The following is a 26,390-nucleotide window of genomic DNA, read 5'->3' on the forward strand; positions in this document are numbered from 1 at the left end:
TTCAAAATTAATTATCTAAAACTGTAGAAAAAGGGAGAAAGGTGTCAGGTTAAAAGACTGAAATTCTAGACCAGAAAAAATACAGCCCTGTTAATGTTTCCAGAGAAGGAGGGCCCAACACTGAAGACCAGAAAGTTCTACAGTAAATGGAATGTGATTTTTTGTGTGATCTGGTGTTTAAATGTCATCAGCAGGCAGCTGTTTCCTCCTTCAGTGGGAATGGGGTTTGCACACCAGGTACCTACTCTCCAGTGTCATTTGCGAAGACAGAACCAGAAACATTGAGCCCATGAGCCTGCTGGACCCAGCCCCTCCACAGCTTCAGAGTGACAGTCAGTGTCATATTTCTAGATCAAATCTGAATCCCTCCCACAGGGAGAAGATATCCAGGGGATTTAACAAGTTCCAACATTTCAGAGGGAGGAAGGAAGTTATGCAGAATACCAAAGAAAAGGTCATTCTATACAGCCCTGGCTTCCACTGACACTAACACTGGATTCAACTTTTGATACTGATAATCTGTTGCCACCAAATGGAGGACATAAAGAAGATGTTCTAAGTGTGATTAGAGAATATGCAAAAAAGGAACAAGCAGAACATTCTTCTCTGGAATCCGAGATGATGACTGTATTTTCACAGAGAGCACTGATGTTAGATGTACATGAAATACACTAAACCGAAAATGAGAGAGGCAGAGACAGGGAGGTTAACATAGAGGATACACCATATGGAGAGAGGATAGCTGAGGTAAAACTCACCTATCTCCGGATTCCCAGCAAATCTGATAACTGAGGAGACAAAGCTCTCTTCCTCTAAAGAAGTCGTACCTTTCCTGTCCTGGTTCTCAGGGGTCCCCCCAGCTCTTTCCTCCAACCCTACCCCACACGCGGGGGTCATCAGGGACCCAAGGTCCCCCTCACAGACTGTCTCCAGCGAGGTTTCCTCACCGCCCCTCTAGGAATTTGGGGCAGAAAGTGAATATCCCAAATTCACAGAGACCACTAGAGTTACTCTGGAGGGCAGGGCGCAGGCAACACCAGTGGCCCCCCCACCACCCATACCCCACTCCACCCCGGAGGCGGGGCCGTCGCCTTCCTTCAGGACTCGGGATCGATCTGGAGCTCCGGGAATTTCCCTGGCGCGGCCGCTCTGGACTTTCCAGTCTCAACCTTGTATAAAAAGGGTTCGCCGATCTGGGGAAGCCACAGAGCTCGGGTCGCAGTCACCTCCCCGCCAGCTCTCCCGCTTCTCGCACAGCCTCCCGACCCGTCTGCTGAGCCCCATGGCCCTCGCCGCGCTCTCCGCAGCTCCCAGCAATCCTCGGCTCCTGGGGGTGGCGCTGCTGCTCCTGCTCCTGGTGGCCTCTGGACAGCGCGCAGCAGGTGGGTCCCGTCGTCCTGGGGTCCCCGGGACGGACGCTGCTGGGGTGGGCGCCCCGCGCCAACAGCCCCGCTCAATCAGCGAGTCTCTTCTTCCCTAGGAGCGCCCGTGGCCGCTGAACTGCGCTGCCAGTGCTTGCAGACCCTGCAGGGAATTCACCCCAAGAACATCCAAAGTGTGACTGTGAAGGCCCCAGGACCCCACTGCGCTGAAACCGAAGTCATGTAAGTCCCTCCCCGCTCTGCCGCTGTCACCGCCGGGGTCCTCCACTGTCTCTCTGCCCCAAACCCTGTGCCCAGTCCGACCTCCTGCCTCATGGAATTCCCTTCTCTCTGCAGAGCCACACTCAAGAATGGGCAGAAAGCTTGTCTCAACCCCGCATCCCCCATGGTTCAGAAAATCATCCAAAAGATACTGAACAAGTGAGTTGTAATTTCCATGTACACAGGCGACAGAAGCCGTTGGTCAGAAATACTGGCATCTGTCCCCTAAAAATAAAATCAGGGAAATCCAGGAGTTAGCTGAAGGACCAGAAATTGTAATTATTATTTTCACAATTAAAGTTGCCATTAAGGTTACTAGTCTGCTGTGGTCCCAGAGGATATTTCAGTATTTCAGTGCCCTCCATTCCCAGGCCTAACCCCTACTGAAATAAGTGAGGGTAAATGTGCCTTTCTAGAACACCAAGTAGATTTGACTAATAATGCTAAAAAGCCCCCTGCCTGTTTTGGGAGGATGTTTATGTCATCCCTAATGGGTTTCAGACCTGAAAAATGCAATGTCTGGTTTGGGCACTTCTGGCCTCTCAGCCTTCTTGGTGAAGAGCAGAAACTTTGCATTGACACTCCCAGTGAGTTCAAGGCTAGGAGTCCTGTCAACCTTATTTAATCTCTTTGAGCTTTAGCAAAACAGGGTAGATAATGATAGTTATTTCATAAAGTTGTGTGCAGCTTAAGGGAGATCATGAATGGGAATTTCTAACCCAATGTGATAATCAGTGACCAATATATTTTGGCTTTTCAAACCAAGAATCTAGTTGAGTCCACAGCCACTTCTTTCTTGGAAAAAAAAAAAAAAAAAAAAAGGAAAAAGTAGCATTCAGGAGTGCAAGTTTTCTGCTATAGAGGGCAGAGGTTACAGGTTATGTAGAGGTTACAGCTATAGAGGGCAGTGGTTACAGGCAGACCTTCCCTGAGTGGAGGGCTGGGTGAGAGTTTGCATGGGGACATCCCTCTAAGCAACTTCAGCCACCAGAGTGACAGAAGAGCAGCCTTCCTTAGCACCTGCAACAGTAACCCTTTTCTCATCACAGGGGTAGCACCAACTGACAGGAGTGAAGTAAGAAGCTTATCAGCCTAACATTGACACTTCCTGCAGGATGGTCCCTGCCCTTACCAGAGTTGAAAATGAAAAAGAGAACAGCTGCTTTCTAGGGACACCTGGAAAGGACTTAATGTGTTTGACTATTTCTTGAGGGTTCTACTTATTTATGTATTAATTTATTTTTGAAAGCTTGTATTTTAATATTTTACATGTTGTTATTTAAAGATATGAGTGTGTTTCATCAAACAGAGCTCAGTCCTGATTATTTAATGGGAATACGATGAGTTTTAAATGTGTCATTAAACTACTATTTAGTGGGAGACCATAATGTGTCAGGCACCTTGATAAATGATAGGGTGGGGAATTGTAGGGCCGGGGGTTGGAATGTAAGCAATGAGTGGATCACTTTTAGCGTAAGGGAATGTACGTGCACATCTATATTTTTATACTTTTTTAAAAAAAAGAATATCAGTTGTTATGTATTGAAATTATCTCACATTATGTGTTCAGCATTTTTATGCTGAAGTTTCCCTTGGACATTTTATGTCTCACTTGTAAGGCATAATGCCTTGTTTAATGTCCATTCTGCAGTGTTTCTCTTTGCCTTGGAAAAGAGAAGTTACCATTACTGTTACATTTTTACAAATGACATGATAATAAAAGTTTTATGAAAAAAGTGCTCATATGGTTTTTCAAAAACTTCTTCTTGACCTTTAGTTCTTCCCAGGCGCCCAAGGTGTTATACAGTTAGACTGCAGGTTCTATCTAAATCTGTGCCTGCTTCTAGCTGGCATGTCCCTTGTATTTCTCTTATTCAAAACGGACTATATGATGCTTTTAGAAAGTACGCACTACCCTCCAACCACTTTGATAATTCTAATTTTGTATAACATGTAGATGTTTTTCACACTGACCAATTTGTTACTCAAAATTAGTTCTTTACCAACTTTTGAATGTTACTGATATTTTAACATGAGCCTCTGCTAAATCTGCTAGATGCTTTCGGAAGCGGTTTTTCCAACACTTACGCAATTCTTTTCCGTTTAGTGAGGTTGGGAGCAAAAGGTAGAAAAAGTGATCTGCTTAGAACTAAAAAAAATTGTGGTATTTAAAGAATAATAATGACCTATTGAGATACTGTAATGTAAAATATATGACAAAAACAGCACAAAAGACAGGTTGGGAGATAAATGGGTTTAGACTATAACATGTCTTTTCTATTGTTAGAGAAAGTATTAGGAAAAAATTGTAGCAACAACAAATATTGTAATTTGTAAGGCAACAACTCAAAGGAAAATGCATAATTTTGGACTTAATCTGAAAAGGACGTAAAATGGTATAATAGAAAATACCCGACTAATACAAAAGAAGACAGAAATGCAGGAATAAGCCAACACCTGGATCAAGGGCAGAAGAGACGCAGCTTTACAGAAGAATTGCTAATAATATGAGTATAGTCTCTTCCTTCATGAAGGTGAAGCGTAATTCCCCTCTCCAAGTACATGTAGCTAGACTTAGTGACTGCCTTCCAAAGAAAAGACTAAGAAAAAGGGAAAACAATTACAGTGGAGAAATTTGGCAGACAATCTTCACCAGGTGATCAAGGTTGTTGTCACCAGTTATGGCATGTGAGTATTACTCACCTGCTGATATAATGTGATGGAAGGGCATTTCTACTCCGTTTAAGTGCTTCCAGAAAATGCATAACCTTTGTATAATCATAACAAGGACATCATGAAAATCTGAACTGAGGGACATTTTACAAAACTCCTCATAAGTTCTCTTCAACACTGTCAGGGTCATGAAAAACAAGACAAAACCAATAACTTGTCACAGATTAGAGGAGACAAAAGTGATATGGGGACTAAATACAATGTGGTATGTTGAACTGGATCCTAGAAGAGAAAAAAGGACGTTATTGGAAAATTTAGGAAATCTGAATAAAGATAAGAGTTTAGTTAACAGCAACGTACCAATGTTAATTTCTTAGTTTTGTCAAATGTACTACAATTATGTAAGATGTCAACCATAGGGGACACTGAGCTAAAGGTCAGATATAGAAACTCTCGGTGCCCACACAAATGTTTTGTGAATCTGAAATTATTCCAAATTTAAAAGTTTATGGTTCAAAAGATAGGACAAATACAATAGCAGATAGTAGACTTAGATACAAGTATATTAAGAATTATAGTAAACTTAAACAGAATAAACACTGCAATTAAAAGTCAAAGATTATCAGACTACCTAAATACGACACGTTTAGGCTTCTTAAAAGAGGCACACTTTAAATTATAGCTGGATATGAGGAAAAAGTTCTAGTGTTTTATACCACTGTAGAATAACTATAGTTAAAAGTAATATATAGTTTCAAACAGCTAGAAGGATATCAAAAGTTCCCACACAAATAAAGAATAAATATTTGAAATAATGGATATGCTAATTACCCTAATCTGATCAGTATATATTATATATAGAAACATTACTATGTACTTCATCAATATGTACCGTAATTGTGTGTCAATTATAAAAATACAATAAAAGTGAAAAATTGGACACCAGGTTCCTTGAAATGAGAAGAATTAATAGTGTTACATCATATAAAAAAGGGCTGAGATGGCTATATTAATATATTGAAACCTGACCTGGATATATTCATATATTTATTACTTAAAAACTATTAATACACTAGTTATATAAATAATAAGTATATTTATCAAAAATTGAATACTAATGAAGGCCTAATTAATATATTATGCCTTAAGGAAAGAAATAGTCTTGGAGATAAAATAAAAAGACGGTTTAAAAATAAAAAGGGGTTAAGTCAACAAGAGACCAACATTCCTAAGCTCTCATGAACTTAGAAAAACATTATCAAAATATATAAACTATTTGTGAGGCTGAGGTGGGATAATCAATTGAGCCCAGGAGTTCGAGGCTGCAGTGAGCTATGATCGTGCCACCTCACTGCAGCCTGGGTGACAGAGCAAGGTCCTGTCTCTAAAAGGAAAAAAAAATTCACACACACATAAAGCAAAATGAAGAGATCATGAAAGAGCAATAGAAATACATATAATCATGGTTACGGATTCTAAGAAACTCTTTCAACACTTAATATGCAAAGCAGTACAAATTCAGTAGCAGTATAGAAGAGTTAAGCAACGTAATCAACCAACTTGGTTTGACTGACATATATTGGCAATTTACCCAGCAATTGCATAAATCACATTTGTCTTTCCAAAGAGAACATAGATGAGTCATAAAGAATGTATAAAAATATTTCAAAATGTTAAAACATTACAGAAGTCATTTTCTGATCATCAAAAATTTTTAGGATGATTTGTAACTGTCCTAGCTGAACTATGTATTCATACACTGTGTGTGATATGTTTGCTGTGGTTTATAACTCATCTCAACTTCCTACATTGTACTTCTATAATAATACCAGAGTCATCATCGTGACCAATATAATCATCTAGTATGATAAAAATGTTTCCATAGAGATTTTTGCTTATTTCCTGTATTTTTTTTCTGACACATTCTTTTGTAATGTTGGCATCCCTGTATTTCTTGGATTACATGATATGAGCATAATGTAATTTAATTACTCAATACTTTCCACAAAAGTTGAAACAACAATCTTAAGAAAAGGCAAATATAAAGCTTATACTAAAAGCTAATTTTTTAAAGTTTTGGAATGATGTTCTCATCTATATATTAGATGGTGCTTGGTGTTATTGCCAATAAACTTAAATAGTTAGAGATTGTTGAAATCATCAGGATGTCTTTACTGTAGAATTAGAAGACTAGCAATGTTGCAGAAGGAAGTGTGCAAGTTAAGTATCAAAGAAGAATTTCATGTTTGAAGTGTGTCTTTATCCACTACCTTTTACAAAACTGATCACAATCCCTATTGTGTTGTATGCATCTTGTGAATGTCTTTTGAATTTAACATCCACCATGCCTTATTTTCTACACATGCCTTGAACCTGTAGGTTACTCTTGACTTCCCACTCTTCCTATGGTAGATACTCAATAAAGGAATCTGTCCACAAGGGAGATGAAAGCACCATGAGATACACGTAAAAGCTTCGCAGTGATGGCAACATCCAAACTGACAGGCAAGCAGGATCCTACGGGCACACGGCCTCCCATGTGGAATCCTGATCTCCACTCCTGCCTCATTTGCTCTCCTCTCCCTGCCCACAGGACCAACTCCATCTACCTGAGTCACTTGCTGCTTCTAGGACTTCCATGCACTTTTCAATTTTCATGCCTTTGATTGCCTGATTGTCTCCTCCTGGACCATTTTCTATTCCTCAGTGGTGTCTCATCTACTGGAAAACTCTTCATTCTTTAAAACTCACATAAGTAACCGCCTCTTATAGGAAAACCTCTGTAACACCTCTCACAAACCCACTAATTAACCTGTAAGAGCTGTACGAGATATGTATCCTTGCTACTAATACTTTGTGCATAGTTTGTCATCATATTTGCCAGGCTCTTCTAAAATCTTCTGTTTGTACATTCATCTCCTGTATGGTGTTGAGAATTAGAATGTAGCAGATTCTGTATTAATTGTTTTTGTATCTATGGCACCTAATTTCATCCCTACGTTACAATGCTGGGAAAACGATCAATAAAAATGTTGAATCGAATGAAGACAGGAATTAAATTCAAGTTGAAATGCTCTTCTGGTTAGAAAGATAACTCAAGCAGTCAGTACAGTCAGTTAAAAAACACAACTCAAATTGGCTTAATTAAAATGGTAATTATTTCATTTCCTTATGAAATATATTGATGTTTTATAAATATTGACACATTCATCATAACAATACTTTGAAATAGAGAGTAGCATTTACTTTGACTGATGTGTAGATGACATAAACCTGGATCCTAGAGTCCAAAAATTCTCTTCAATAACCAGTCTCACTGCAGATCTAACTGCCTTTCTCTGTGCTGGCTTTACTTTATGCAAAGCACTGGCAAAGCTCCAAGCTATAACCCAGCAGGAAGCAAGGGACGATTTTTCCAGCCATTTCCTACCAAAGTGGTCTCAGGGAATTTTTCTGGCTTGGCCAGGCTTATTAGATCATTTGTCCACCTCTGAGCTGTCAGGGTGGCTCAGGGTTGAAAGGAATGACCTTTACTACTTTGAGATGTCAGTTCACTCCCAGAGCTTTAGGGTAGAGTCGACCTATCTGAACCACCCAGACTGGAAGGAAGGGGAGATAGTTTCCGAAGGAAAGCCAGGATTCTGTTATCAGAAGGTAGAAGGGACTCAAACCAGATGGAGAGGACAAATGTACTAAAAGCTAGGCCAAGTGGATGACATTTTCACTTGATGAAATGTTCTGGAATGACCAAGTGGATGTATCCAGAGATTTAATGCCACCTTCAGACATCTGCATCAATAGTAGTAGTAATGGCAACAAAACAGAGTTGGGCACAGTTCCCCAAAGCACAGTTCTCCCAGGCAAGTTCCCCAAGGCACAGTTGTAAGGTACTATTGCCTAAGGCAAGCATGGTTAGAGCAACACTATAATGCCTGCCCATTCCTGCTGTTTCATTCGTACTTAGGATACAGAAGCAACTCTGGATTTTAAAGGCATATTAGATACTGCCAATCAAAACTGCAGGATACAATAAATATGTTAGTTCAAAATGGAATTTAGAAACCAATATTTTTATTTAGCTATGACTCTATTCATTTAAAACTGGAGTTTCCATAAGTTTAATGTTTGGGTATATAGAGCTGCCATTCAGCTCATACAATGTTTCCTTGGCTGGGGGAGGCACTCATTAAAAGAAGGAAGAACTGGATTATGTTAGTAGAACATCATTGCTTTCTTAATGTTCTGAAAAATCAATAAAGGGCTATTAGAAACTGAATTATGAGAACAGATATATTAAAGGTGGGAAAAATCTTTTTTTACACTTCATTACATAAGCAACTAATGTTTATTATGAAAGTCTTAGGCATAGCTATAAATCATTCAACAAAGTGGATTCTTGAAATATTTTATCCCTTTGGCTACCACTGTAAATTTTTTGATGGTCTATTTATCCTAAGTATTTGCTTATGCCAATATTTTGGTTTGATATGGAAGTCATTACAGCAAATATTTTCTTTTTCTTAAGTAATAAAGAGAGGAAAGGTCTGAACAGCTTCCTATTAATGCTGAAGGTAAAGTATTTTATTTATTGAAACATGATAAAGTGTCCAAACTGGGTCAGCAGAAAACTATAATCCTTATCTCAACAACTAAGAGCCAACCAAGATGCCTACTCCCACTTCTTGCAAGATCCTAAGGTCCAATATGAATTTCCACTGACATGATTTTGAAGCTGAAATACATTGACTTGGAATAGGGGACAGATAGATAAATAGATGTAGATTTCATTAACTTTAAGTATATCATTTTAGTGGCACAACAGTTGTTTCCTTTAGTGAAATAACTTGAGCAATTTCCTATTTTTTAGGAAAGAAAGTTGAGCTATTTAACCATAAGAATAACAAACATTAAAAAAATTGCTCTCCTAAAGCTCTCAATCACCTATCTCAGAATTTTTTTTTAACTGTGTAGTGGTTAAAGCCATACTGCATGGAGCTCAAATTCTGAAATATTAACTGTGAAACAGATGAGTTGCATAAATTCCCTGCCCCGTCATCCCCTTGTAAATTGTAATACAGGGAAAAACCTGGTAACCACTTCCTTGGGTGTTTGAAAGGATTAAGTGCATTTTATATATATGTTAAGGACTTTGAACATTGCCTTTTACATCAAAGAGTTATTTGTCATAACTATGTTCACTCAGCATCTTGTAAATAGGGAAAATGTTTCAGCTATACATTGAACAGAATGCTGAAGAAAGAAGCACATATCTGCTAAGGTATTTTCCTTGGATTAACCTTAAAATAACTTAAATAATCCCTTAATCTTTCCTACACTTAGTGATTTTTCTCCATTAAGTAGGTATGCGGGTGTACATCCATAATTAGAAAATTGAAGTCATATTTTTGATATTAAAGGAATTGCTGTGATATTTGAGCCACTGATTATTTCAAGAAAACAAAGTATTTCCAAGTAAGAATCTCAGAAAAATTAAATAACAAGTTCTCAATTACCAATGAATTAGTCATATATGTTATAAACGAGATTACCTTTCATTTCTTACTTCCTTTTTAAAACAAATTAATTTTCCTTCAAATTTCTCTGTGTGTCTGTGTGTGTGTGTGTGTGTGTGTGTGTTTCCCATAGGATAGTACCGATGATCAATAGGGGAAAAACAAAATGTAAATTCAGAAATTTGGTCACTTATGCGTCTTTTGTCATAATCAAGATGCCATCTTTACTTTTATTCACATTTTGCAGTTAAAATTGCTGAAACTGGAACCAGAAAAAGTCCAGTAATTGTACGAGACACCAAAATATTCATTCTGTTTCCTTCTAAGAAAAAAAAAAAAAAAAAGAAAGAAAGAAAACAAGCTAAAACAAAAATTTTGTATTATAGGGATTTGTTTAGCCAAAGTTCATTTCCATGTACAATAATTTTTTCCCCAGGTCAGTCAGCTTAGGTAATATGGAAAAAGTTAAATCTATCATATTTATAAAAATTGTGTGTGGTGTTTAATATGTATTGGTGTTTTACTTCTTTGGTACCGATGAAAATCAAAGGCGATAACAGATTATATGTCATCTACCAGTAATTACTGAGGTGGAAATTCCTACCCTGGAGCACAATACAGGCAGACCTTTTTTTGTTGCACTTTACTTAATTGGTTTGTAGACACTGTATTGTTTACAAATTGAGGATTTCTGACAAGTATTGAACAAGTCTATCGATGACATTTTTACCACAACATGTGTTCATTTTGTATCCCGGTGTCACATTTCGGTAACTTGCAACATATCGAACTTTTTTCCATTATTTTTATATCTGTTGTGATAATCTGTGATCACTAATCCTTGATGTTACTATTGTAATCATTTTTGGGATTCACGAACTGCACCCAAATAGGACAGTTAATTGATAAATGTCATGGCTATTCAAAATGGCCCTTCACCATCTCTACACCTCCTTTGGCCTCTCTATTCCCTGAGACACAGCGATATTACAATTGGGTCAATTAATAACCCTATAAGGGCTTCCAAATGTTCAAGGAAAGACAGGGTTGTGTATCTCTCACCTTAAACCAAAAGCTAGAAATGATTAAACTTAATGATGAATGCATATCAAAAACCAGGATAGGCCAAAACCTATGTCCCTGTCCTAGAATTAGGGATACACAACAGCATCAAAAGAACAAATTAAAGAACAAGTAACTGGTTCTAAAATATGGAGATCTATAAATTGTCTAACAAAGAATTCAAAATAACCATCTTATACTAGATCAATGAGTTCCAATAACACAGAGAGAGAACTAAAAATAATCAGGAAAGCAATATTTGAACAAAATTAGAAGCTCAAGAAAGAGAAAGAACCCCCCATAAAGAGCCAAACAGAAACTCTGGAGCTGAAGTATGACTAAAGTGAAAAGTCTCCTAGAGAGTTTCAATAGCAGACTGCATAAAGCAGAATATAGAATCGGTTAACTCAAAAACAGATCATTTGTAATTATCCAGCCAGAAGAACAACAAACAAACAAACAAATAAATAATAAGGAAGACTATGGGACTTATGGGCACTATCCAGCAGACCAGAATGTTGTAAAACAGATGCATAAAAAAAGTTTTAACAAGTTTAAAAATATGGAAAGAACATTAAGTATATTTTCTGACCATAGTGGAATGAAACTAGAAATCAATAAAATGAAGAAGATTTAAAAAATTCACAAGTACATAAAAATTAAGCAACAAAGCCTTGAACAACAAGTGGGTAAAAGAGTGAACAAAAAGGAAAACAAAAACATCTTGAAGTAATATAAAATGGGAAGAGAATATGCCAAAATTGTAATATTCAGCAAAAGTAAATCTAAGATGAAAGTTTATAGTGTAAATATCTGCATTAAGAAAAAACAAAGATCTCAAAAAGAAATCTAAAGTTACACTTCAAGAAATTAGAAAAAGAAAACAAAGCCAAAGTTAGATAAATGAAGTAGCAAAGATTAGAGCAGAAATAAATGAAACAAAGACCTGAAAATAGTCTTCTAGTCTTACTAATAGAAAAGACCAATAAAAGCACGAGTTGGTGTTTTGAGAAAATAAACCAAATTGACAAATTTTTAGCTAGACTAAAAATGAGAGAGGACTCAAATAAATAAAACTATAAATAGAGACATTACAACTGATATCACAAAAAATATACAGAATCATAACGGACTACTATGAACAATTATACACAAAAAATTGAATAACCTAGAAAAAAAGGATGAATTCCAAGAAACATACAAACTATAAAGACTAAATTATAAGGAAATAGAGAATCCGAATGGGTCAATAACAAGTAAAATGTTTGAATCACTAATCATAAATCTCTCAACAAAGAGAAGCCCCAGAACCAGATGCCTTCACTGGTAAATTCTACCAAAGTTTAAAAAAGAGTAATACCAATCCTTCTCAAAACTCTGCAAAAAATTGAAGAGGATAAAATAATTCCCAACTCATTTTATGAGGTCAGCATTAGTCAGATACCAAAGCAAAAACGAACACATAAGAAAAAAAAAAAAAAAAATTCAGGCCAATATTTCTAATAAACATAAATGCAAAAAATCTTCAGAAAATATTAGCAAACTGAACTCAACAACACAGTAAAATAATCATACATTATAATCAAGTGGATTTTTCCCTAAAATGCAAGGATAGTTTTACACACGAAAATCAATAAATGTGATTCTCCACAATAATAGAATGAAAGATAAAAATTATATGATCATCTTAATGGATGCAAAAAAATCATTTTGGAAAATTCAATATTCTTTCATAACAAAATCTCTCAAATTTGCCAGGTGCGATGGCTCATGCCTGTAATCCCAGCACTTTGGGAGGCCGAGGCGGGCGGATCACAAGGTCAGGAGATCGAAATCGGCCTGACCAATATAGTGAAACCTTGTCTCTATTAAAGAAAAATTAGCTGGGTGTGGTGGTGCACGCCTGTAATCCCCGCTACTCAGGAGACTGAGGGAGGAGAATCGCTTGAACCCAGGAGGTGGAGGCTGCAGTGAGCCGAGATCAAGCCACTGCACTCCAGCCTAGGTGACAGAATGAGACTCTGTCTAAAACAAACAAACAAACAAAAACTTTCAAATTATGTATAGAAGAAATGTTCCACAACATAAAGGCCAGGTATGACAAGCCCACAGGCAACATATACCCAGTCGTAAAAAGCTGAAAGCTTTTACTCTAACATGAGGAAGAAAACAAGAATTCCCACTCTTGCTACTACTGTTCAACATAGTTACTTAAAACCCTGGTCAGAGCAAGTAGACAAGAAAAGGAAATAAAATGCATCTCAATCAGAAAAGATGTTATTTATCTCTGTTTGCAGATGCTGTGATCTTGATTACAGACACCCCTAAATACTCTGCCAAAAACTGTTAGAACTAGTAAATGAATTTAATGGAGTTGCAAGTTACAAAATCAATATACAAAAGCAGTTGCATTTCAATACACTAACAACAAAATAAGGAAAGAATAGTGTCAAAAATAATAATATACTTAGGAATAAACCCATGGAGGTGAAAGATCTGTACCATAAATATTATAAAACAGTGATAAAAGAAATTGAAGAAGACATTAATAAATGAAAATCTATCTCCATAGATTAGAAGAATTAATGTTAAAATATCTGTACCACTTAAAATGATCTACAGACTCAATGAAATCTCTACCAAAATTCCAACAGCATTTGTCAAAGAAGTGGGAAAAACAATCCTAAAATTCATGTATCGTAGTCGATTTGAGCTGTTTTAATAAACCATAAGATGGATGGCTTATAAACTATAGAAGTCTATTTCTCACAGTTCTGGAAGCTGGGAAGTCCATGATCAATGCACTGAGAGATTCAGTGGCTTCTGAGGGCAGGCTCTCTGGCTTAGATGGTGTCTTTTCACTGAGTTCTCACATGGAGGATGGGGCAAGGCAGCTTTCTAGGGGCTCTTTTATGAGAACATTAATCCAACTCATGAGGGCTCCAACACTCACGACCTAATCACATTACAAAGGCCCTATTTCCCAAAACTAAGACACTGGTGATTAGGGTTCAATATTTAGGGAGAAACAAATATTCAACTTATAGCAATATGAAACCACAAAAGATCTCAAATAGCCAAAACAGTCTTGAACAGGAATAAAACTGGAGGCATCATGCTTCCTGATTTGAAACTATACTACAAAGTTATAGTAACTAAAACAATATGGTACTGATATTAAAATAGAGACAGAGATTAATGGAACAGAATAAAGAGCCCAGAAATAAACTCAAACATATAAAGTTAACTAATTTTTGACAAGGGGGCCATGAACACAAAATAGGGAATGAATGACCTCTTCAATAGATTGTGTTGGAAAAACTGGATATCCAAATGCAAAAGAAGGAAATAAGACACTTCTCTTACACTATATATGAAAATCAACTCAAAATGGATTAAAGGCTTAAATGTAAGACCATAAAATCACAAAACCCCTAAAAGAAACCAGGGACAAAATTATTTTCATTGGCCTTGATAACAAATTTTTGGATATATCAAAAGACATACAAATGACCACAAGGTATATGGAAAATTCAACATCACTAATCGCCAGGGAAATGAAAATCAAAACCATAGTGGGAGACCAGCTCACGCCGGTTAGGATGGCTACAATTTAAAATACGAAAGAAAATAAGTGTTGGTGAGGATTTGGAGAAATGAGAACCCTGGCAAATAGTTGAAATGAATGAAAATCGGTACAGCCATTATGGAAAACAGTGTAGAGTTTCCTCAAAATACTAAAAATTGAACTACCATATGACCCAAGAGTTGCACTCTGGGACTTATTCCAAGAAATTTAAAATTGTATCCTGAAGAAATATTTGCACTCCTATGTTCATTACAGCATTATTCACAATAGCCAAGATATTGAAACAACCTAAATATTCATCAATAGATCAATAGACAAAGAAAACATGCAATATGTATATACACACCCATACCCCCTACAAATACATATATATACACATATCTGTATATAAAAATATCTATATACGTATCTCTATACATATCTGTATATATACATATCTATACATATCTGTATATACACATATCTATACATATCTGTATATATACATATCTATATAAAATTGAATATTATTCAGCCTTTAAAAAAGAGGAAATCCTGCTATTTGTAACAATGTAGATAGACCGACAGGATATCATATAAATGAAGTAAGTCAGACACAGAAAGACAAATCTTGTATGGTCACACTTATATATGGAACCCAAAATAGTCAAAATCGTAGAAGCAGAGAGTAGAATTTTGGTTGTCAGGTCCTTGGAGGAGAGTAAAGGAGGAGATGATCAAAGCATACAAAATTTTAAGTTCTGGCAATCTACTATATAACCTAGTGCCTCTGGCTAATAATACTGTGTTGTATGCTTAAAATTTCCTAAGAGCATAGATCTTACGTTAAGTGTTGTTACTCCTACCCCCTACCTCCCTCCCTCAAACTGATAACAGTAAAAAGAGGCTGGAAGAAACTTTAGGAGATGATGGTGATGTTTATGGTCCTGGTGGTATGTTGGTTTTACATGTCTGTATTTATCCCCAGACTCACTGAGTTGTATACTTAAATATGTATAGCTGTTCGCATGTCAACAATATCTCAGTAAAGTGGTTTAAATTTAAAAAAAAATTGGTCTCAAAAGTGATGCAATATAATTTTATTAATAATAACAATAATACTAATATATCTGAGAACAAGGCTGAAAAATGGTTAAGACATAAAGCAGTGCAATCGAAGTTTCAAAACATTCTACACAAGCAGCCTAGGGACCCTCATAGCATAGGCAGTGTGAATTTTCTATTAGCAGACTGATGCAAATTCAGCTCTTTTCCCCCTCAGATTCCTCATTTAAGGAATGAGGAATCTCATTGTGCCTAAAATTCTTCTGTGGAGATAACTATCCTTGATTCTTTATTACACGCTTGGATTAAAATGCTAAATACAGTGGCTCGACCACCCAGACGGACACGAATTTCGCAGTAAGGTATTCATGACTGAATACCTAATTCAGGTCTTTTTCTGAGAAAAAAAAAAAAAATTGGTATGAGGAAATGCTAGAAGGAAAATGGAGACATTTGGAAAAGGTAGGTAGGTGAAGAGGAAAAGTCCCCTCGACACAGATCAATCATGGACCAGCCCTGCCTATTGACTTCTGGGGCCACTGCTCTTGGTTTCACTATAATACCCAGGGTTTCACCCCAAAAAGCACATGGCCAGTTAACTATGACCTATCCAGTATTGGAATAAAAATGATCAGCATTTCAAAGGCAAACAGATTTCACACATTTCTTGGCCTGAGTGGAGCAAGAAATTAGGGAGGTAGAATAAACAGGTGTGGCTTTGCATTATGTTTTATATTAACTGAACCTACAGGAAATAAGTACCTTAAGGAATAATGCCTTTCTTTACAGTAATTCCCAGAATAGCGTTCTGGAAAATATTACTCCTGGAGAAGCTATTTCATTTTCTCTTTATGAGCTCAATAGAAGTATACAATTATTATTTCTAAGAGTTCATCTCTGGTGCTTTTGCCTATTTCACCTCTTCCACACATTCACCTGCCATTAAAACAGATAATTTTGTGCTTATAGGAACATTGAAAGAAGAGGAGATCTGGGGTAATCCCTAGAACATTGTATGTACTGTTTATTCATCTGTGCTTTTAAATGGAACACCCAACAGTATATTTTCTTTTAGGTTAATACTGTCTTGTTACATGAATAAGATGGCAAAATGATCATGAGAAACCAAGGTAATTCACCAGGAGTGAGACGGATAATAGAAAAAGATCTTCATGTTCCAGGATGTCAAACTTTCTGTAGAAATTCCCATTTTTGTGTGTTCCCTTACTTATTTTACACTTTACAACACTCTACTGCGTAAAAACACAGGATTTATTTTTTTTTAATTTTACTTTAATTTCCAGGATATATATGTAGAATGCGTAGGCTTTTTACACAGGTATACATGTGCCATGGTGGTTTGCTGTACTTATCAACTCTTCATCTAGGTTTTAAGCCCCGCATGCATTATGTATTTGTCCTGATGTTCTTCCTCCCCTTGCGCCCCCCGACCCTCTGACAGGCCCCAGTGTGTGTCGTTCCCCTCCCCAAACACAGAAGTTTTAAACAAAATTAACGAAAATCATATATTTCCGCACATTGAGAGCCAAATTTATTTCTGTGAAGACTATTAATATTGATAAACAGAAGAGCCAGCTTTGCATTTACCATATTTTCAAAGAGGCAGTGAAGATCGTTCTTAGAATTTCCCCACCCAAAGGCAATTTAATCTAACATCAGATATGGCTGTGGCCCTCATAGATCTTTTAAGCCTTTAAGAATGTATTGTGGCTGGGCACGGTGGCTCACGTCTGTAATAGCAGCACTTTGGGAGGCCGAGACAGGTGGATCATGAGGTCAAGAGATCGAGACCATCCTGGCCAACATAGTGAAACCCCGTCTCTTCTAAAAAAATAAAAAATCAAAAAAATAAAAATTAGCTGGGCGTGGTGGCACATGGCTGTAATCAAAGCTACTCGAGAAGCTGAGGCAGGAAAATCACTTGAACCCAGGAGTCGGAAGTTGCAGTGAGCCGAGATTGTGCCACTGCACTCTAGCCTGGCCACAGAGCGAGACTCCATCTCAAAAAAAAAAGAAAAAGAAAATGTATTGTAAGGATGGATGCGTGAAAGTATTTTTTCAACGGAAGTGTGCTGATGGTTATCATAACAGCCAGCCATAACACAAAGAGTTAGGTATGTTCTCTTGAATCCTTAGAAGTCCTGGGGGAAATTCCCCACCTCACAAGGAAGTTAACCAAGGTTTCAACAGGAATGGAAAGCGTAGAAAGTACCAAGACAAGATACGGATACCGCCACACCTAGCATGAGAACATAACTCCTTTTTCAACTAGAAGGAAACAGGTGCCGGTTTCTAAGCTTTTAAATTATGACATACAAGGAATAGATTGATGTTATCTCTGGATACAATAATAGGTGTCCCGGTCATGGAACTTAAAAATTACTGGGACTTCCATCTCTCTCCCTGGCCTTGAATATTTTCTTCCATTCACCTATAATTAGTTCATCCCACTTTTATTTTGGAAGCCCCTGGGAAATAGATGGCAAAGATGACAAATTAAGGGGTATATGTCATGAATGTAAACTTGAAGCTATTGCAAGCCCCTCCCCCCCACACTGGCCCCCAGTAATAGGCCAGTTCAAGTGACTGGGCATACACTTTTCGAATCAACCTCCTAAGAGGACTCTGCTGCCAGTCCTCCAGCAGCTTGCCCATTGCTAAGTTGTATAATCAATTTGGTTAGGCCAAATACATGGTCACTGAGAACTGATTACTTCCTCCTCAACTTACCCTGCCCTGTGGCACACAAGTGTCTTCATTCTTGGAATATTTCTACTGTGCTGAAATAGTCCTTCCTTATCTTCCTCCCTCATTTCAACAAGGCATTTAGATGTCATTGTTAATTTACAGTGTTAGAAAAAAAATTCTTAAATTTGGAAATAAGCTACTGCATAACTTTTTAGAGCCATACTAAAGTATTATCTAACATGCCCATGTATATTGAATCTCTCTCTCCAGGGGGTATAATTCTGTTTGATTTTCTGTTTATTAGTGATCATGTTCAGCATCTGTAAAGTTAGCTGTTAAGTTATAGAGGACTGATCATTACAAAGTGTTTTTATCCACTAGTGTTTCAAATTACTTCTGTGTCATAGAAAAGGTAACTTCAACTGTTACAATTTTATTATCCTGTAGGATGTGAATCAGTTTTTATCTAGCTTTGCAATTTCCTTCCAGTATTCTTTTATCCACTGATTATTATCTCTATATATCTTATATCTACATGCTCACACATACACACAGACCCATCTCCTCTCTTCCTTTGAACCAATTTTCATCATCCCTCTAGTCTCCTCGGTAGTGGGTTGATTAAATCTTTGACACTTTCTCACTATATATCAGAATCATGATTTTAACATTTTTTACAAAACAGTATATTTGATAATAACAAGAATCTATAACTTGAGTTACTTATCCTTTCTGGGGATTTAACATCTCTCTCCTCTTTCTATTCTTGGGACTTTCTCTCTACTCTCTGAGACTAAATTCCATCCCTGTTCCCAGAAATAGCACTTGATTCCATGTTCAAGGCAGCTACATTTTATTTACAATAAAATCTAAAATAGTATACAATTCCCAAGAAAACAGGTATAAGTTAGGGGTTGAATGAGAGAGCCTACTTTAATACTGAAGAAATCAATATCTCATCACAGTTAAAAGTATCACCCAATATATAGCCTAATGTCCACTTACAAAGAAATTATAGTATACTTGGAGTGGCAGGATACACACAAAACTTTTAGTAAAATTAGATAATAAAAATATAGCATGTGAAGCAGCATTTACACAGCTAAAGCAATATCGTAAATGGATGCAGAAGCATAATTTAAGACAGGCATAGCATATGAGAAGGTACTGTTACTATTGTCTCTGATACACTTTCCTTCTGGTGGACATACCTTGATATCCCTCTGAGGAACTACCTTGTCTTCCACTCTCAGTCTACGTGCTTTCAGAAACGTTGAATTTACTCCAGGCATGTGATTTGGGTCTAGCCAATCAGAAAATCACATTCCACTGATTACAGTGATTGACTCAGGGACAGATTGTGAGCTTATTGGAAAAAAGAAGCATTTTACCAGTAAATTCACCAGAGTAAATTCAAGACAATATGGGGCCTGAGGTCACATCCTGCAGCTACATGGAACCTGAGAATGGAGCCAGCACTAGAGGTAGAACCAAGAAAACAGTGTTTGGTGACTGACAATGCTTGGGTCCTAGTTAAATAGCTAATAAGCTAATTAGCTATTTAACTGACTATTAGGGTTTTATAATTTGTCTCTGCTTCCTAGGAGACAAATTGTAAAACTGAAATAGTCTCTTAAATAGCTAATTAATTACCTTTTCTCAGGAGACTAGTATTAGGTTAGGGTTCTGACCCTTGAAACAGAAAACTAACAACTGATGGAGTAAAAAAGGCTGGAAACAGTGATTAAAAGAGCTTCACAGGGGAAAGAAGTATCCTCAAGCAAAGATAAGATGCCAATTTGTCAGTTCTGACATTATTTCTAAATTCCTCATACATTTTCAGAAGAAAAAATAACAAGGCTCCTTCTACCATGGTTCTCAGGAAAGCTTGGATTTCTAAAGCTCTATTCAAAAAGTAATGCAATTTACAATAATATCAGATGTCCTGAGCTTAGCATTTCACTAAAAACTTATCAACAAAAGCATTTGTTTATTTAAAAGAATTATTAAAAGTAAATAAACATCGTGGAAAACCTCACTGTGTTCAAATATAATGTTGGCACGTCTACAGAATTTGCATGGGCCAAGTTATGTGTGGTCATGCTACAAAATGTAACAGTGCAAAATTTCCATGTTCCAAATGTTAATTCCCATACCTGTCTTCTTTCTTTCCTCCTTTCCTCAAATAATGCTTTGAGTGCTTAAATGAGAGTCAGCAATTTAATGAGAAATTATGCATTAAATAAAAAGCAAGCATACACACTCCTCTGACCTCATGGGGCTTCCAGTCTAATGAGAGAGTCAGACAATAATAATCTGTCTCTCTCTCTGTCTCTCTCTCTCTCATCTCTCTGTAAAAATATTACAAGTTGGGTATGTTGTCCTTCTAGCACACAGAGAAACAATAATTAATGAGATAATAGTTATCCTTCTTAGCTGTAACACCCTCACACTTTCTATTTCATTCTATTTCCCTTTTAAAAAATTTCTGATCAAAAGTCTCTAAACCTATTTCATAATCTACATCCATGGTGGTATTTGACTTACTCAGAAAAGTCAGAGAAGACTTCTCTAAGGAAGTGATGATTGAGTTGAGGTTAAAAAAAAAAAAATGAGTAGGAGTTAATTAAGTGAAAGAAGGAACAGCTAAACAGGATACAGCAAGGGTAAAACTTGGGCAGAAGAGGAAGTAGATGTGTACCTGAGACTGAAGAAAGGCCAGTTTGTGGCAGCAGTGCAGACAGTAAAGAGGAGCCTAGAGCGTGATGAGAATGAGAGACAGGATGGCCAAAGCCAGACAGGGTCTGGCAAGACATGTTAAAAATAGTTGTCTGAAAACAAGGAGATAATATTGAAGATTATGTGTGTTAATTGTGCCAAAAAATAGGTGTAAAAATAATAGCAGGCAGAAAAGTTAGAGGGCTATCGAAATAATCCAGGAAAGGATTAATTCAATCGTCAATCGTCAGCCCCAATAAAATAATTACTCTAGAGAAAATCTTTGATTGGCTTATAGCTATATCTTCAGTGATGTCATCATTGCTTGGTATTAGTAGAAACTCAAAAAAAAAAAAAGTTTGAGGAATGAATGAATGGTATATAGAGAAAGGAGATGGTGGACGAGCTTGGCACAGAGAACCAGGTGGGAGGCAGGATGGTGTAAAGTGCACAAGGACTTCTCTGACATGTCCGCTTGTCTTTGGAAAAAGATCAAATTCCCATCCCTCTTCTTGGTAGGTGAAGCTGTGGACATACAAAGTAGACCTTAGGAGAAGCAATGAAGAATAGCAGGCAGTGATGACCTATGTGGGCTCTGCTGTCAGATGGCCTGGTTTTGAACTCCAGCTCCATCAATTTCCTGTGTGATTTCAGCCAAGTCACTCAACCTCTCTTAAACTCTATAATCTTATGCAGAAAAATGGGCAAAAAATAGTTGTTGAGAGGATTAGATGGAGGTAATTCATGAAATCCATTTGGAACAAAGTAGTTCTCATGAAATATTAGTTGTTGTTTATTATATGTGATAAAGTGTAGCGAGTGAGTGTGAGATTATGAAAGAAAAAGAAAAAAAAAGAGATTTAAAAATCCCAATATATTGAACTTATTCTGCCACAAATGTGTAGATAAGGAAGATATTTCTTGTCTGTTAAAATACTTATTTAGAGTAAGGGGTAAGTAGAATAATAATCAAAATCTTTCTAGTGTTGACCTAGTTACACCTTTATATTACATGAACAGAGGTAAGATTAATCAGATGAAATGCCAAATGAAAAGAGGAAGACAGTTGAGTAAAACAAAAAGTGTGATTTAGCAGAGGATTTAGTGTGTCAAGTTATACCACATCCTGTTAGTCTTTTATGCCATTATCCAATGTTTTGTGTCCCAGCAGCATAACAATGGTTCAGAACAAGTTTACTCAACATCAGCAATGATTGCCAGAGGGAAGCAACTCACTTTACTCAACATGACCATCAAATGATGAAGAAAGGCACAAGTGAGAAATCTCTTGACAACCCTGGTATTTGGTGAGACACAACAGATGAATTATAGCATTTTGTAGATATCGAATGATATTTTTACATTCACTCACAATACTTGGAGTGAAGAGATCAAAAACTCTGTTGGAACAAATTGTGATGTATTTTCTCTCTTGTTTCTATTTTTTTCCCACCTCTCTAATGTACTTACACACTTTTAATAGGTTGGTAAATCTCCTAAATATTAGCTCACATCCAATCATACTATTTAGAGAGCTTCTATGGTTCATAAACATGCCTGAAGGGATTTGGAGCCAATTCACAATTTCAGTATTTACCAAAACGTTAAATACTACGATTTGTATCATAGGTATCAACAGAACTAAAGTAGCCAGATTAGTAAAACTTCTTTGAGAAATGGCTGTTCTCAGTCCTGGAAATGTGTAATTGGGCATTAACATTGTTTTTATTGGAGATCTCTTATTTGGCACTCTAACACTTCATACTGCTAAATCAACAGGCAGCTCATTTTTACCTCTGTCATTAAGTATCAGGGCTTTTCCATGAGCCTCAATGTTAGATGCATTGACCAGTAACAAATGAATCTTTCAGTCAGACACTGAAGCAGATCAGTGTCATGGTTAAACATGAAGCCAACATTTCACTGTAAAATTCAAAGTTTACATCATATCTGATATGGGACTCTTGGAAAAGATTCTGCTCAGAAAGAGAAAAGAAGGGTGGAGCAAACATCTTGGAAAGGCTCCTTCTATGTTCATCCACAGAGAAAAAGGCCTAACCCAACTTCCTTTTATGGATGGCAAGTGTGGTCAACGCAAGGCAGTGTTGACCTAGACACTGAAGAAAGGAATGGTGATGAAAGGGCAGGACGGATGCAAGGACGGAACACACTACTGCAGTGGGTGCTCTCCAGGTTGTGTGGTCCTGGGTTCTGATGAGTCAGACATAACTGGGGTAACTTGCTTTAAACCACCTGGAAACTAAGGCATTAGGAAGCGGTGAGAATATAAATTCATGTGTCATTTCTAGGAAATAACTGACTTTTTAACTTAATAACATCTCTCATACCAAATGTCCACCTAGCTTCTTGTAGTCTTTAAAATGTGCTAGGTTTAAGATTTTGTGTATTTTGGGCTCATATGATGTTTTAGGCATAGAGGAGGAGAGAAGAACCTAACATATCCCCATCTCAGACATCACTGTTCCTAGATAGAATCAGTGGTGGCAATCCTTCCCATGACTGTCAAACTGTGAACTAAGGGGTTTTACAAACTAAGAAGACTAAAGGGTCCATATTGGTCCCTCCTGCATCAGCTTGCCTTGACGATAGCTCTTAGAGTTTCGGACAACTGTACACCACCTTTCTTCCTGCACAGAGCACTCAGATGAATGCTTATGTTTTGAAACAGAGTGAGGCCTAGAAGGTTTTGTGGGAACTGTCCAAGGTGGCAAAGAAGGAAGATAGCTTGGAATTAATCTGCAAGACAGCACCTACTGTCACCAATTTTAAAAACAAACCAAAAAGAGGAACTTTTATCTAAAAAGTTCTAGCCTCTTCTTAGCATTCCAGGAAGACTTCTCTGAAGGTTGGTCTGTAGCTGTGGAACTGGTGATTGGACAGGTCTCAATGTTCATGATAAAATCCTCCACGTATCAAAAACCAAGCTGTCAGTGAAGGACTACATCCTTCTGGGAGGAGGATAAATCATCCTGGAGAAATGGAGCAGAAGTGGTTGAAAGACAAGGAGATTGATGAAAATCTGTTGATGAGATCTTACTAGGTCATTCACTGCTGTGTAAAGCCTTTTATTTGTTCTTGGTTAGCTCTTTCTTCTGTTCCCTCCAGCAATAACTTGAACCTTTCCTAGTCTGATCTCTTCAGGTATTGCCTTTTCCTATCCCTCTCCCTCTCCTTCTCTATCTCCATTTTTCTCTCTCTTTCTCTCTCTCTGATAGGAACTTTCTCAATTCATGTTTTCCTGTCTTCAGACTCTTCATTTGCACCTGGCTTTCTCTATTTTCATTTTATTCATTCAAATACTCAATTTCTGTTTACTGAGAACCTTCATTGTGCTAAATGATCAAGACACATGATGAACAGGGTAGTATAAGAGCTTCTCCTCCTCTGAGTCTCCTCATATTTCAGTGAGAGAGGTAAAAATAAGAGAAGCAAAGATATAACATATATTTCTCCCCTGCCACTTTGGTGGAGACTGTGGTAGACGCTAAGAAAGAGGCAGAGTAGGCCGGGCTCGGTGGCTCATGCCTGTAACCCCAGGACTTTGGGAGGCTGAGGCAGGCAGATCATGAAGTCAGGATATCTAGACCATCCTGGCTAATGCGGTGAAATCCCGTCTCTACTAAAAATAAAAAAAAATTAACCTGGTATGGTGGCAGGCACCAGTAGTCCCAGTTTCTCAGGAGGCTGAGGCAGGGGAATGGCGTGAACCTGGGAGGCAGAGCTTGCAGTGAGCCTAGATTGCACCACTGCACTCCAGCCTGGGTGACAGAGCGAGAATCTGTCTCAAGAAAAAACAAAAGAAAGAAAGAGGCAGAGTAACTTCATGACTTTGTCAAAACAGAACTTGGTTGGGAATGCTTACCTTAGAACAATGGTCCCTGAGAAGGTGACATTGTAAGCTGACACTGGAAGGACAAAAATGACACAAGCCTGAAGAGATTAGAGAGTTGGGTTCCAGACAGAATGCACAGGAGGGTAAAAGTCAGAAGCAGGAAAGAGTGTGCTGTGTTTTCATAACTAAGAGTAGCTGCTGATGGCTGGATCTTAGAAAAGGGAACATGGCATGAGTGAGGTCAGAGAGGTTGGCAGGGACCAGGTCATACAGAAATTTCTGGGCCAACATGAAGCATTTATGACTTACTTGTTTTCAATAGAAAGCCATTTTAATCATTCCCCAAACTCACACCTGTTAGCAGTCACTCCCTATTCTTCCCTTGCCAAGGTCCTGGAAACAACTAATGTTTCAGTGCTATTGCTTGTCTATTCTGAATATTTTATATAAAAGAAATCATTCAAGACTTAGTTTTTTTTTACTTAGCATAATGTCTAGCTTCTTTTACTTAGCATAATGTTTTCCCTATGCATAAGAAAATTAGTATAGGTTCATCCATGTTGTACATAAACCAGTACTTTTTATGCTAGATAATATTCCATTACATGAATATAACACAGTTTGTTTACTCATTCATCAGTTGATGAACATTTGGGTTGTTTCTACTTTTGGGTTATTACAAATAATGCTACTATGAGCATTCGTTAACAAGTTTTTGTGTGGACATATATTTGCAGTTCTCTTGATTATATATCAAAGAGTGAGATTGTGGGATCATATAGAAACTCTATGTTTAACATTTTAAAGGACTGTTAACTGTTTTCCAAAACTATTGCATTATTTATATTTTCACCAGCAATGTATGAGGGTTCCAATTTCTCCACATCCTTGAAACACTTCATTTTATCTGGCCTTTTGATTATAGCCATCCTTGTATGTATATATTTCATTGTGGTTTTGATTTGGATTTGCCTAAGCACAATCAATAACACATTAGTTAATATTGATGTAACAAATTCATCATCCAGGAAGGGAATTTAAAACTAGTATGAGCCCAAGTTTGGTTGACTGGTTGATTCATTGATGGGCCCCAAAGAGCAGAAGACAGCAAATGCTAATGTTAGATTGCCCATTGAATATAAAAAGAAAATGTGTAATCACATCTGACTTCAGTTAACACTGAAATCAAAGTTGATGGATGCTTAGAGTCACCTATTGTAATTTGGGGGCAGACTTATGTAACAGGATAATATTTTGAAATTCTAACTAATGTGTTTGCTTCCTGGGCATCCACAGCAACAGAGTCAGCATATTCTATTCAACTCTCACTCCCGCAGTGCCACGTGGCACGTCACCTAAAACCTCTTAATCATCCCTATTCATTTAAATGAGAACTATGTGTCACCTTTGCTGAGAAGTTATATGCTTTCTTCTTGTTGCCACCATTAATGCTTAGCAGCATTCAGCCCGGTTGAAGCTGAGGCAGAAGAACATAAATTGTGAAGATTTCATGGACATTTATTAGTTCCCCAAACTAATATTTTTATAATTTCCTATGCCTGTCTTTACTGCAGTCTCTGAACATA

At 37.2% G+C, this 26,390-nt stretch overlaps 1 protein-coding gene across 6 annotated transcripts in view; it reads left to right on the plus strand.

Moving 5' to 3' along the window:
- The first annotated feature begins 1,066 nt into the window (after positions 1-1,066).
- The window catches only part of LOC111532167 (C-X-C motif chemokine 3-like), a 37,307-nt gene continuing 11,983 nt past the window's right edge, over positions 1,067-26,390 (plus strand). The window contains exons 1-4 of one of the 6 annotated variants that reach the window (XR_003306666.2): positions 1,067-1,382; positions 1,481-1,604; positions 1,719-1,802; positions 22,123-22,258. Coding sequence is in view for 4 of the 6 variants with exons in the window: in XM_026446908.2 (XP_026302693.1) it covers positions 1,283-1,382; positions 1,481-1,604; positions 1,719-1,802; positions 2,693-2,708 (324 nt within the window). In the remaining 2 variants the exon portion in view is untranslated. Of the gene's footprint in view, positions 1,383-1,480; positions 1,605-1,718; positions 1,803-2,692; positions 3,032-22,122; positions 22,259-26,390 lie in introns of those variants that run through there. The other 5 variants (XM_026446908.2, XM_026446903.2, XM_026446904.2 and 2 more) reach the window with 5 other exon arrangements.

Source organism: Piliocolobus tephrosceles, chromosome 3 (assembly GCF_002776525.5).
Source record: "Piliocolobus tephrosceles isolate RC106 chromosome 3, ASM277652v3, whole genome shotgun sequence".
NCBI lineage: Eukaryota > Metazoa > Chordata > Mammalia > Primates > Cercopithecidae > Piliocolobus > Piliocolobus tephrosceles.